The sequence below is a fragment of the Cydia pomonella genome, chromosome 14 (genome assembly GCF_033807575.1).
Source record: "Cydia pomonella isolate Wapato2018A chromosome 14, ilCydPomo1, whole genome shotgun sequence".
Taxonomy (NCBI): domain Eukaryota; kingdom Metazoa; phylum Arthropoda; class Insecta; order Lepidoptera; family Tortricidae; genus Cydia; species Cydia pomonella.
This window is the reverse complement of record NC_084716.1, coordinates 21114484-21128733: the sequence shown is the minus strand read 5'-3', so window position 1 is coordinate 21128733 and position 14250 is coordinate 21114484. Positions and strand designations below refer to the sequence as shown.

The 14250-nt window shown below is 38.2% G+C and overlaps 1 protein-coding gene across 2 annotated transcripts; it reads left to right on the top strand.

Moving 5' to 3' along the window:
• The first annotated feature begins 815 nt into the window (after nucleotides 1-815).
• On the top strand, nucleotides 816-13697 carry LOC133525189 (cytochrome b5-like). 2 transcript variants are annotated; one of them, XM_061861465.1, is made up of 4 exons: nucleotides 816-1050; nucleotides 4091-4223; nucleotides 4589-4717; nucleotides 12930-13697. In XM_061861465.1, exons 2-4 carry the CDS (start codon nucleotides 4107-4109, stop codon nucleotides 13041-13043), a joined length of 360 nt encoding a protein of 119 aa, XP_061717449.1. In that variant the 5' UTR covers nucleotides 816-1050; nucleotides 4091-4106; the 3' UTR covers nucleotides 13044-13697. The 2 variants fall into 2 exon arrangements, with proteins under 2 accessions (XP_061717449.1, XP_061717448.1); XM_061861464.1 differs by lacking the exon at nucleotides 816-1050 and having other exon boundaries at nucleotides 2547-4223.
• Nucleotides 13698-14250: the final 553 nt, after the last annotated feature.

Genomic DNA, 14250 nt, shown 5'->3' with positions numbered 1-14250 from the left:
TGGCAATGTATATCATATATTTTTTTTAGATTTTTCATTCTGTTATTTTAGAAGTTACAGGGGGGGGGACACACATTTTTTCACTTTGGAAGTGTCTCTCGCGCAAACTATTCAGTTTAGAAAAAAATGATATTAGAAACCTAAATATCATTTTTGAAGACCTATCCATAGATACCCCACACGTATGGGTTTGATGAAAAAAATTTTTTTTTTTAATTTTTATGACGTATTAAAAAAAAACTACTTACTAGATCTCGTTCGAACCAATTTTCGGTGGAAGTTTGCATGGCAATGTATATCATATATTTTTTTTAGATTTTTCATTCTGTTATTTTAGAAGTTACGGGGGGGGGGACACACTTTTTACCACTTTGGAAGTGTCTCTCGCGCAAACTTTTCAGTTTAGAAAAAAATGATATTAGAAACCTCAATATCATTTTTAAAGACCTATCCATAGATACCCCACACGTATGAGTTTGATGAAAAAAGATTTTTTGAGTTTCAGTTCTAAGTATGGGGAACCCCCAAAATTTATTGTTTTTTTTCTATTTTTGTGTGAACATCATAATGCGGTTCATAGAATACATCTACTTACTAAGTTTGAACAGTATAGCTTTTATAGTTTCGGAAAAAAGTGGCTGTGACAGAATCGGACAGACAGACGGACATGACGAATCTATAAGGGTTCCGTTTTTTGCCATTTGGCTACGGAACCCTAAAAACAATCCTCCTCTTTTCATATGTTCAGTTGACTGAGTTGTGAAACTAACAGTATGAAATTTCCAATGTAAAGTAAGCCCCACATGGCTTAACAATTTAAGTCCGTGACTGTACTTGATACTTGCTATTTTTAGCCAAATGTTGCGAGGTACTAATATCGAGAGAATATTTTAAAGAATTTCGGCAAGTTCGTGACGAAGTTAAAAAAATATCTTATCATAAGTAAAATTAGCAATCGAGTTACAGGATAAGATACAAGATAAGAGCTTGGCGATAACTTACACCTCAATCAGTCTGCTATCTGCCGTGCCGGCAACGTCAACGTCAACGGTAAGTTGTCCTATGTTATTTTTATTTACTATGTTATTTTTATTTACTTTATTTTTATTTACTTTGTTATAATAGGATGCTATTAAGCTTAGAATAAATTTATAAGTAGAAAAATTACTGTCTTGGGTGAGACTTGAACTCACAGCCTCCCCAAGACAGTAATATTTCCACCTTTAAAATTATTCTAAACTTAATATTGGTAACCGTTTCAGAGTTAGTTTATTGTGTTCGCAGACGTTTTTGCTTCTTTAAAAACTTTTGGTTACCAATATGTTTAATTTCAAAATATTGTACTTTCAAATTATATTTTTATCCTTTTATTAATTACATTTAGATTTATTCACAAAAAATGAATAAAAGGTGTATGTAAAAATGATTAAAGAATTATTTTATAGATACTTTTATCTTACTGTCACTCAACTAAATAATAATTTGTTAGTTTATTACATCGCTAGCAATACAGAGCCGGTAGAGTGCCGGTGAGTAAGGTTGCCAGAGCTCAACGAGGGTGGGAGGGGGTTAGGGTTGGCAACGCGCATGTAACTCCTCTGGAGTTGCAGGCGTACATAGGCTACGGATACTGCTTACCATCAGGCATGCCGTATGCTTGTTTGCCACCGACGTCATATATATAAAAAAAAAGAGGTAACGCGGCCAGCGTTATGGGATGAATGCCGCAGGCGCAGGTTTTAGAAGGGGTTACTTATATAACTTCTTTTTTAGGGTTCCGTACCCAAACGGGACCCTATAACTATAAGACTGCGCTGTCCGTCCGTTCGTCTGTCCGTCTGTCACCAGGCTGTATCTCATGAAGCGTGATAGCTAGAAAGTTGAAATTTTCACAGATGATGTATTTCTGTTGCGGCTATAACAACAAATATTAAAAACTACGAGACCCTCGGTGTTTAGTTTTAGTTTTATTTAATATTAGTTTAATATTTAACTAGTTTTATTCTATTGCTAGTTAAATTTTAATGTATTTAGTATAATTCTGATACCTAATTGTTATTTATTAAAGTTAAACAATATTTATAGCTAAACTACTAAAAAAGCGTATTAAATAATCAATATTTTTTATTTTTAACAGTTTATTTTACGTAACAAGTATGTATATATTTTTCTACGTGTCAATATATTAGTTATCTCAATTTGTAGTTTTATAAAAAAGCTCCCTTTAGGTCAAATTAGAGTCAAACCAATAAGATAAGTTAGCAGCGATTTTGGTAGCCCATGCAGCCTGTGCAGTGTGCAAGTGTTAAGTAAACGTCATATTTCATAGAGTTTGACGTTTAACAGTTGCACTGGGGCCAACGTATATTGGACATTGATCTGACTCAACGTCATTTTTGCGTCAATGGCATGACACATTATGTATCCCTTATCTCGTAAAGGGGTTTCCCACTTTATTGATAACTGCTCTTGAGTATATCTAATATGTAGTATCAAAAATACAATGTTGGCACGTTTTATCAGAAAATTGAAATAGTTTTAATGTTTTATAATTTTTTACAACTTAAATGCTTAGTTTAAAAGTAAAATAATTTTTAAGAAAAAAAACCGACTTCAATGAGGGAGACCGGGTGAAAGAAAGATGATTGTTGATTTTGGCTTTCATACAATGAAATTAAAAAGACAGCTAAGCCTAATTATGTAGAAAAGGAGATTTGTCACTGCACCCACCTTGACACATTTCAGATGCCCTGGTTGACTGGTAAGATACCCGCAATTCTTTATTTAAAAATCGATTGTATTTAAAATAAATTACTTCACACCATGCATGAAATGAAGCACCTGATAATTATTAGGAAAACATAGATAGCAGTTATTTTTAAACACAAGTTCTATATAGTATAATAAATAGGATAGAAATATAAAAAAAGTAGGTGAGTTGACCGTGACGTCATTGTGTAATGTTTCATATGAATTTGTTCATATGCTTGATTTGTTGACGAAAATACTAAGGTCACTATATAAATGCCTTTAACATTTGAGGAGTTATGAACATAAGATTCCTCATGAACCCCATCGTCAGAACTAGAACTTGACAAAAATTTGTCTTGAAAATCTAATTTGCTTAACAAATACAGCGAAGAGGACAAATCGCCAAACGTGAACTATGCGTCGTTGAAGAGTTCCATTCTGATCATCATCAGCAGTTCTATTGCATCAAATGTCACAAACAATACTCTATGTATGCCTTTTTGAGGAGTTTCCTGGATTCCTCATAGATTCTACCATCAGATCTCAAGCTTGACAAAATATTGTCTTGAAAACCTAATTTGCCTAACAAACATAACGAAGAAGAGGAATCGCCAAGCGGGAACTATGTATGCGTCGTTGGAGAGTTCCATTCTGATCAGCATTAGCAGTTCCACCTAATCAAATGACACCTTTTAAAATGTAAATGCTTGATTTGTTGATGAAAATACAAAACGTGCTAGTCAATCAGTGCTAGCTGAAACAGTTCAGGTGTCGGACGTCAGACCGCACTGTGGGCTGAAATTCGGCATAGCAAGTAGCAACTGAAGTTGTTATTTTTATGTTTTTTTGATTGAAATAGGTTTTGTCTAGCATTGTTATGGTAACCTTTTAATTTTAGATGATTTGGAATGAAAATTGTCGTGTTAATGTACTGTAATACTGGATTATTATGCTAACTTATGAATTTCAATCGATTAGCCATGAAATTAGTAGCTTAAAAAAATGTATGGAGCAGGAACAAAAAATCAAGATATCTCAAGAACCACAACAAGGTCCACAGATGGTTAGCACTACGAATAGCAAATTAGTCGTTTTGGAATACTACATATTATTATAATACTTATACATAAATGAATCGGCTGTAATTTTGTTCTCGCAGGTATAGAAACAACTAAATATTACTTAACATAACAATGCTGGGCAAAACTTATTTCAATCTCTAAATACACACTTTATATGTTTCTTTGCACAGATTTACCTAAATGACGATTCTAAATGATATCATAGATATTAATTCAAAGTCAAAGCTTTCTATTAAATCTTTGTCCGTTTTTCACAGCAACCACACCAAAAACATGGCTCAAACACAGTACAGACTAGCGGACGTGCAAGCACGCAACGGCAAGCTTGGTGCACCTATCTGGATTGTGTACAAGGACTCCGTCTATGACGTCACCAGCTATGTTGACCAGGTAAGAAAGCGAACAGTCGCGCTTTGAACAGATTATTATTTTTTTATTTATTTAAATCCTCATGTCTAATAAACTACTCCTATTTTGATTAGAGTAAAGTACATCGTTACACTATGGCATCACCAGCTAAGTCGACTAGATAATTGTCCCATACGCACCTAGAGGCCCACCACCATTGAATAATCGAACATCGTTATCCGTTTCTCACCCACCCGACAGACAGACTTCAGACACCCGAAGATACATACGAAAGCATTTTTGCCCGAGCTGGAAAGGAGACACTGCTCGCGTGTTACGCTCAGTCATCAAGAGCTCTAGAAGAAATTTTACATACAATTTTAATGAAACTGATTTTGTTTCCCCAGCACCCTGGAGGCAACGACGCCATCATAGCAGAAGCGGGTACCGACGCCACGAGTGCTTTCCAAGATGTCGGCCACTCAGACGACGCCACGACCATTCTCGCTAAATACAAGATTGGGGAGATCGTAGAGGTATGACACATTGTTACGCAATCTTAGCAGTCATGGGCACGGACGCTACGAATGCTTTCCAATATGGCGGCCAATCCGACGACGCCAGGACCATAAATACAATACCTATTGGAGATATCGTAGAGGTTATGGCACACTGTTACGCTATCCCAGTACCTACATTTAGGAACAAAACAATAAATAAAGTATTTCCATGAGGCCGTTGTTAGGGGATGCGCAAGATAAGTTGCACACGATACATATCGTAACATAAGGCCTTGATCACACATACCGAGTGCCCTTGGCCGAGTACCGTACCGAGTACTGAGCACTCGGCCGAAGGCACTCTCTCGCCCCTGTACTCGGTACGTGTGATGAAGGCATAACACTTGATTGTTCTCCACATACATTTTCAAACCCCTTTCCCGGGCTTATATGAAAATCGATTTATAAGGAGTAAACTCCAATTACATTAAAAGTTAGTATTATAATAATTGTGTAGTCTGTTAGTGTATATTAATATTTTTAAATTAAAAGATACTTGATAACTTTTGCTTCAGGATTTCCTACGCCCAACTCTCAACTTATCACACCCCGACTATTTAAATCTCAAGTTTAAGCAACTATTGCATAAACAACAACGCAACCAATTGCAACGCAATTGTGCAACGAGGGGAGTAAGTGAAATTTTTTGAAACGAGTAACGAAGATAATACTAAATTTTAAGCGAAATAATTCTTAAGTACGGTGACATATCATTCGTCCACTATATTGTGGTTTCTTGGCAGGTTACGCATTGAAGGCACAAACCTATTCGGCATTCAGCCAGACTATTAAATGAATAAAATGAAATATATTTAAACATAAACAAAAATATTAAATTATAAACGTCAGTAATTTAAAAGTCAAACTCATTTACGCTACTTGGTTTGTATGAATTAGTGATAATTATAAAAAAAACTGTAACTCCCTAGGGAGTTATAGCTTTTTTCACAATCCATAACTCCTGTGGGAACAATATAGGCCATTGTCCTTCAGTACACCTGCATGAAATAAGATCTTTTTCTAGCAAATGTGATGAAAACACAATCAACTTAGCTCTCATAACTCACATTCCAATCACCTTTCAGTCTCGCGGGAGCCCGTAGCAGACGGTTATGGGCCGACACAATTGCGGCCGTCTTTATTACGATAGATAATGTGGACCTATCCGTTTTATGACTTGATAGTGTTTTAAGATGTGTGAAATGTTCGATTTTAGGCGACTGCGGAGGAGACAAAAATTTAAGATTTATTGGATTTACGTACCGACTCGTTTTGCACCTCTCTTTGTAGAGTGGTCATCGATTCTAAAACTATGTAGTAAAACTGCAATTCAATTTTCACCACACCAGCTGGCCATCTCTCCCCCAAGGACTTTCTTTAATACTTCAAAAACTGGTGATAAAGTAGAATTTTATCCACAACAGTGGCAAAGTAATAAAATGCAAATTTTGTTTCTTAATAATGATTATTATTTATTAATCACTAATCAGGCAGGCAGTTGAAACAACTGATAGTTGCCTGTATCTGAGTGATCTTCACTTAAAATGTATTGTGCTGTATTAAGTATTTGTCTAGTCTGTTCCTAAACTCATTGACATTCAGTGCAGAGACCATTATTATTAAACAAATTTTAGTTATTTTATCATTTTGGCTGGTGGATTAGACTTTTAAGTGATGTTTTGAATGATAATTATTTAATAGCGTTCATTTGGATTTGAGTTGTAATTTTACGCAGTTAATATTTACCACGCGTTGGTGTTGAAAAAAAATACGCTTAAAATTTAGTTTTTTCTTCGCAAGTGTGATGAAAATATAGCAAACTCGGGCCTTTAATTCCCTCGTTTCCAGTATCTCCCCTACCCCCTCGTTGCACAATGTACTAATATCTCTCCGTGTATTATACTCGTACATACTAGTGTATAACTTGGTTTTGGCAAACCAATTTTAAAATCGTTTCACGTCTATAGAGAGCAATGTGACGTTTAACTCGTGTACCCATAGGTTGCAATTGATGGCCACTATAAACGAACACGCAGATGGCCGCGGATGAGCGCTGGGCACTCACTATGATCACTCGACATTGCGTTTCTTTTGTCTATATATCCTGACCGGGTATTCATTACGTTAAGTGAGTGAGTCGAGTTCTTTTCGAACTAGTGTATCGAAACCTTTAAGAGATTTAAAAGAGGCCTTTAGTGCCAAATACATCCACACTTTATCAGGTCTGAAATCGGGCCCAGGAAAGAATATTTTTCCGTTTCATCAAATATCAGTACATAGTTAACAATATTTGAAATGTAAGAAAAAATTGTTCATATGCAAAAATATCAAACATTGAACATTTTTGGCAATTAGAGACAGAGTATTATTTACTGCTCAAATATTGTTAACGCACTGCACACGCAAGCACATATGTACTGATATTCTGATGATTTCGGGCCCGATATCGGGAAGTGAGGATGTAATTGGCGCTTTACGAAAAACTTACAACTAGTGAAAATTAAAAAAAAAACTATTGAATACGTGAGTTCTGTGAGGCAATACAGAAAACTAGTAATTACTAGGGAAACCCTGTTTTTAATATGATAACATTTACGTATTTGTTACCAGCACAGACAGAGCTATAACTCTGTATCTTTAGGTATTTAAATAAAAGTAAACAGACAATTTGTACATTTTCGGGTAGTTATAACATTTATTGGTTCACCAACCAAATACAAAATCGCCTGAATCTGTCACTGAACGACCTGACTTTAACCTACATTATTTGATCATGTAATGTTTTCATCTACCCTCAACTGACTTAAGGGGCCCTTTGAGGGTAGATTTTGTTTACTTTTATTTAGCCTCGCGGTCCGAGGGGCCTCGCGCCTCAAATAGTATAACTCGGACGCAATGTAAAAAATATTCGTAACCTTGCGCCACCAGAGGGCCTCGCTAAATGTGCCCACACCAAATGTTGGTCTTGCCCCGCCACTGGTTACCAGAGCCCTCGACTCGCCCTTGCTGGTATTTGACACGAATTACACCGCTGCTCAATTTGCTAAGTGGGTTTTTGTAACGAGTGTCCTGCCATTTAATGAAGGCCTATTATGAACTACTGTTTTTTGTTATCTGGCCTAATATCGGTTGTTTGTCTTTTTCAACACATCCAGGTTCATTTTTATCCGTTTAAGTTTTACATTGTCCAATCAGATATGTAATCCTACCGACTAGTACCGACATCCGCGTAGTCAGGCCGCGAGGGCGTCTTTAGCGGTCACGCACACTACAACAAACATGCCTACATATACGCACACAAACAAATATTACCGGTGCGGCAGCAGACGGGGGCTACCACATGCTTGAAATTATCGGAAGCGCCTTTCCGATATCGGATGTCGGAAGGGGCCTATGAGAAAAACAGCTGCAAGAGAGTTCCATAATATGGCATCGAGATTCCATCCGACTAGGTATTCCATCCGACTTCACTCGACTATTTTCGACTCAGTCCGCTTGGCAACTAATTCTCAGGATTAGTTGCCAACCGGACCCCAGGTTCCCAAGAGCCGTGGCAAGATGCCGGGACAAGAAGAAGACAATACTCTTTTCACCACACCAGCTGGTAAAGGCCCTCTTGATTGTTCATAAACTGATGTGGAACAAAGTAATCTGATGCAAATCTTGAGTCGTTTCCTTATGTTAGCTGTTAGCTGGCAGAATAGATTTTTACATGATGATTTTGAATAATAAATATTTAATTAAATTCATTTGGATTTGATTTGGTTTGATATCTTACAGCTAATATTTTCTGCGGGTTGGTGTAGTTTTTTCAAACAATTTTGTTTGACTCGGGAGCAGAATTTGTTTTACCCTCATGCAATGCATTGCACGAGTGGTTAAGAGTCCTTATTCCTACAGACGAGCGTATTTTGTAAAATGCTTCCTTTTTCATTCAAGATTACGACGTAACTATTAGTATTTATTCAAAAACTGGTAACGTACTTAAATAATCGTTTCCTAAACTAGCGGCTCCAACAGTTCAAATTTTCGTTTTCTCTTTTAAACCTCTTTTTTAATGAGTTTTTTTGGGAGTCTTTTCCAAATTTTGCAGTGAGATGTGGCGTTTCGGTTCTCAATTTTGCTGTAAACAAGAATCATTTGGTACATGAATGACTACAATTTGATTCAACATATCTCGTACGAGGGGCTGGAATGATGAACAATCGAAGATTCATTTGAAAAAACTGATAAAATACCTTCCGAGTTTTCTTCATTTTTTTGGCGAAAACAGGGTTTTATTATATTTTTTTTTCCGCAAATTGTACGCATATTTTGCTTTAAAAATAATATTATAGCAAACTGTAACTTTATGTTAACCTATAAAAAAAAAATCATAACTATGGGACCTACATTGCCGTAAATTTATATTTTTTTAAAACACGTATAAATCACGCAGCATTGACGCCACGCTCTCATTCTGCGCGGAGCGCGCTTAGAGGACGGACCTGTGCTCGATTGTAAGGCATTCGTTACGTTCGTAATCAGCTACGGAGTTCCGAGAAGTGCTATATACTGCGATTAGAAAATCTTAATAAAAGTTCATTTTTTACAATATGCTTAACAACAGACTCTCGCTTATCGATGGATTTTCAGTGGTCCTTTTTTTTATACTACGTCGGTGGCAAACAAGCTTACGGCCCGCCTGATGGTAAGCAGTATCCGTAGCCTATGTATGCCTGCAACTCCAGAGGAGTTACATGCGCGTTGCCGACCCTAACCCCCTCCCGACCCTCGTTGAGCTCTGGCAACCTTACTCACCGGCAGGAACACAACACTATGAGTGGGGTCTAGTGTTATTTGGCGGCGATATTCTGAAAAACGCATTTTTACTTGAAATTACGTTAGGGTTTGCATTATTATTTTTGACCCGGATGAAGTCAAAGTTCTCATGATGGAGTCAGGAGTTGGTCACCAGAACTCCTAATCTACTCATTATAATCCCATCGTGTTTGGGCTCAAAAGATTTGCCCTGACGAACACCATCGATCTAGATGAGGTCCAGGGTCTCATGATGGAGTCAGGAGTTGGTCACCAGAACTCCTAAACTACTCATCATAACCTCATCGTGTTTGGGCTCAATAGATTTGCCGTGACGAGCACCATCAATCTAAATAAAGTCCAGGGTCTCATGATGGAGTCAGGAGTTGGTCACTAGAACTCCTAATCTACTCATTATAATTCCATCGTGTTTGGGCTCAAAAGATTTGCCTTGACGAGCACCATCGATCTAGATGAGGTCCGGGGTCTCATGCTGGAGTCAGGAGTTGGTCACCAGAACTCCTAATCTACTCATCATAACTCTATCGTGTTTGGGCTCAAAAGATTTGCCCTGACGAGCACCATCGATCTAGATGAGGTCCGGGGTCTCATGCTGGAGTCAGGAGTTGGTCACCAGAACTCCTAATCTACTCATCATAACTCCATCGTGTTTGGGCTCAAAAGATTTGCCCTGACGAACACCATCGACCTAGATGAGGTCCAGGGTCTCATAATGGAGTCAGGAGTTGGTCACCAGAACTCCTAATCTACTCATTATAATTACATCGTGTTTGGGCTCAATAGATTTGCCCTGACGAGCACCATCAATCTAGATAAAGTCCAGGGTCTCATGATGGAGTCAGGAGTTGGTCACTAGAACTCCTAATCTACTCATTATAATTCCATCGTGTTTGGGCTCAAAAGATTTGCCCTGACGAACACCATCGATCTAGATGAGGTCCAGGGTCACATGACGGAGTCAGGAGTTGGTCACCAGAACTCCCCAGAACTCCTAATCTACTCATCATAACTCCATCGTGTTTGGGCTCGAAGATTTGCCCTGACGAACACCATCGACCTAGATGAGGTCCAGGGTCTCATGATGGAGTCAGGAGTTGGTCACCAGAACTCCTAATCTACTCATTATAATTACATCGTGTTTGGGCTCAATAGATTTGCCCTGACGAGCACCATCAATCTAGATAAAGTCCAGGGTCTCATGATGGAGTCAGGAGTTGGTCACTAGAACTCCTAATCTACTCATTATAATTCCATCGTGTTTGGGCTCAAAAGATTTGCCCTGACGAGCACCATCGATCTAGATCAGGTCCGGGGTCTCATGCTGGAGTCAGGAGTTGGTCACCAGAACTCCTAATCTACTCATCATAACTCCATCGTGTTTGGGCTCAAAAGATTTGCCCTGACGAACACCATCGACCTAGATGAGGTCCAGGGTCTCATGATGGAGTCAGGAGTTGGTCACCAGAACTCCCAATCTACTCATTATAATTACATCGTGTTTGGGCTCAAAAGATTTCGATAGATCGAAGATAGGTCGATGGTGCTCGTCAGGGCAAATCTATGGAGCCCAAACACGATGGAATTATAATGAGTAGATTAGGAGTTCTAGTGACCGACTCCTGACTCCATCATGAGACCGCGGACTTCAACTAGATTGATAGTGCTTGTCGGGGTAAATCTATTGAGCCCAAACACGATGGATTTGTAATGAGTAGATTAGGAGTTCTAGTACCAACTCCTGACTCCATCATGAGACCCTGGACCTCATCTAGATTGATGGTGCTCGTCAGGGCAACTCTATTGAGCCCAAACACGATGGAGTTATGATGAGTGGATTAGGAATTATTGGTGACCAACTCCTGACTCCATCATAAGACCCTGAACCTCATTTAGATCGATGGTACTCGTCAGGGCAAATCTATTGAGCCCAAACACGATGGAATTATAATGAGTACATTAGGAGTTCTGGTGACCAACTCCTGACTCCATCATGAGACCCTGGACTTCATTTAGATCGATGGTACTCGTCAGGGTAAATCTATTGAGCCCAAACACGATGGAATTATAATTAGTAGATTAGGAGTTCTAGTGATCAACTCCTGACTCCATCATGAGACCCTGAACTTCATCTAGATTGATGGTGCTCATCAGGGCAAATCTATTGAGCCCAAACACGATGGAGTTATGATGAGTAGATTAGGAGTTCTGGGGAGTTCTGGTGACCAACTCCTGACTCCGTCATGTGACCCTGGACCTCATCTAGATCGATGGTGTTCGTCAGGGCAAATCTTTTGAGCCCAAACACGATGGAATTATAATGAATAGATTAGGAGTTCAGAGGGCCTACCGCGAACCACGTTCGACAAGTTACCTCCCTATCACACTTACGTACGAATTTACAAGTGCGACAGAGAGGCAACACGTCGAACGTGGTTCGCGGTAGGCCTCCTGGTGACCAACTCCTGACTCCATCATGAGAACCTGGATGGACTTCATTCGGGTCAAAAATAATAATACAAACTCTAACGTGATTTCAAATAAAACTGAAACTCTATAGCACTAATGTGCGCAAACGATTGGCATCTTGACTAGGCAGCATGGGTGCGTAGCTACCATGCCAAACGTTTACGATACGACAAGGAAACACTATCTGTCTCTCTATCGCACTAATATGTGCAATCGATTGGCTTCTTGGCTAGGTATCATGGCTGCGTAGCCAACATGCCAATCGTTTATGATACGACAACGAAACAATACTGTCTCTCTATAGCACTAACATGCGCAAACGATTGTCATGTTGGCTAGGCGCCATGGGTGCATAGCCAACATGACAATCTTTTACGTCACGACAACGAAACACTATCTGTCTCTCTATCGCACTAATATACTTTATTTATACCTGCAGTTATTTACTAACTTTTTCATTTTCCATTGGTGTGAAAGAGACAGAATAAAGAGCAAGGGTTATAGTACACTCTGTAGTCTGTACACTTAGTAGTAGTGTACATAAAAAAAAAAAACTACTGTGCATATAAAATAAAATAAAGTGTGCCCATATGATATCATATAACACTAAAATTAATGTTGCTTGACATTATATTGAAAACTATCAAGATTATTCTAGTCTGCATTGAAACGCGCGTCGCGTTGCCAGCGCTCGCGTACCGAGCGCCAACGCCATCTATCGAGCGTTATTTCGTGAAATCGGAGAACGCTCCAAGGAATAAGGGCTCTTAAACAACAATCCCTTGAAAAACAAATAACTATTATTGCATTTTTTTGTTAAGCAATTCTGGCGTCATTTATAAACGCGCTAGCCTTAATAACAGATCCTTGTATTGGTACAAAAATATATGTTTTGTTTCAGGAGGAGAAAAAATACGACGCCAACGGCAAGAAAAAGAAAAAAGTTGTGGCAGCCAAAGACGAAGGCACCGGGAGGAGCTGTCTAAACACTGTCACCTGTGGTCTGCTGGGCTAAACAACATTATCTCAAACCTACACGTATTTACACGTATCAGGAATGCGGTTACTTCAGACTGGCAAACCCACTGATCTAAAAATGTAGTATGAGAGTGCAACCACTCATTTTTGTTGCATTAACCGGAGAACCCACCTACACGCTCGACTGGCCGGAAAAAATCATCCCACGTGAAACTGACTTCAGACTGGCAAACCCACTGATCTAAAAATGTAGTCAGAGAGTACAACCACTCTTTTTTTTTGCATTAACCGGAGAACGTACCTACACGCTCAACTGGCCGGAAAAAATTCATCGTACGTGAAACTGTCAAACTGTTCATACAAGCAAATTGTAACGAAATACGTATACAATGATAGTTTAGACTGGTAGAATAGATATAGGTAGGTACGTGATAATTTATTTTTTGTCTTATTAGCCTCAACTAAAAAAGCATTTAAGTGTTCTGAAAATTTATTCTTAAGGGTTATCTATTCTAGCAAATTTAAGATTGTTAACCCTGCAGGCAGGGTCGCGTCTTCAAAAATGTGATTGATCAATTTTATAAATGTGTTTAGATTACTGTAATGTTATTACTCAATTTTTTAATTGTACAGATAGGTTTTATATTAGTAATTCTAAGATTTTATATACATATAAATACCTTAACTAACATTTTGTATTTTATTTTACGTAAGTAGGTCATTATTAAGTAACTGCAATGTCTGATTTCATCTGAATTGCTTACAAAAAATACAATCGTAGAATTTGTTCGGGTTTGTGGAAACTCGAGATAACATGAATTTTCCCGAGGCCGGAACTGAGCTAGACTCTTATCAAGCTACTCATTAATACCAATAATGGCATTTGGTGTAATGCCATTTGTCCTTTGTGTAAAAAAAACGACGTATTGATTCTCAAATTTTGTTTTAAAGAAAAAAAATCATAGAAAAATCGTACCCCACATTTTTGTAACTATTAATTTTGTTTCTTCGGTTAATCATTTCATAGAAACATACTATGCAACTTTATTAAAATTCGGAAAAGTATTGAAAGGTTTTTAAATAAAAAAAAGTAGTAACTGTAGAATATTTATCCATTGAGTATTACTTGTACGGCACTACAGTTCACAGAACTGCGACCCGCATGACAGCCAGTGTTACCAGAAAAGTTAGGTTTTCTAACCGGACAATAGGTGACGTACGGAGATGGCGTGATCTGCGGTTGC

What these genes read in the sequence shown, in the direction of transcription:
- LOC133525189 (XM_061861464.1), top strand. Translation starts at nt 4,014, where the DNA reads ATGACGATTCTAAATGATATCATAGATATTAATTCAAAGTCAAAGCTT. An exon ending in TCACCAGCTATGTTGACCAG is followed by an intron (nt 4,224 to 4,588) that starts GTAAGAAAGCGA and finishes TTGTTTCCCCAG; the next exon opens with CACCCTGGAGGCAACGACGC. An exon ending in AGATTGGGGAGATCGTAGAG is followed by an intron (nt 4,718 to 12,929) that starts GTATGACACATT and finishes GTTTTGTTTCAG; the next exon opens with GAGGAGAAAAAATACGACGC.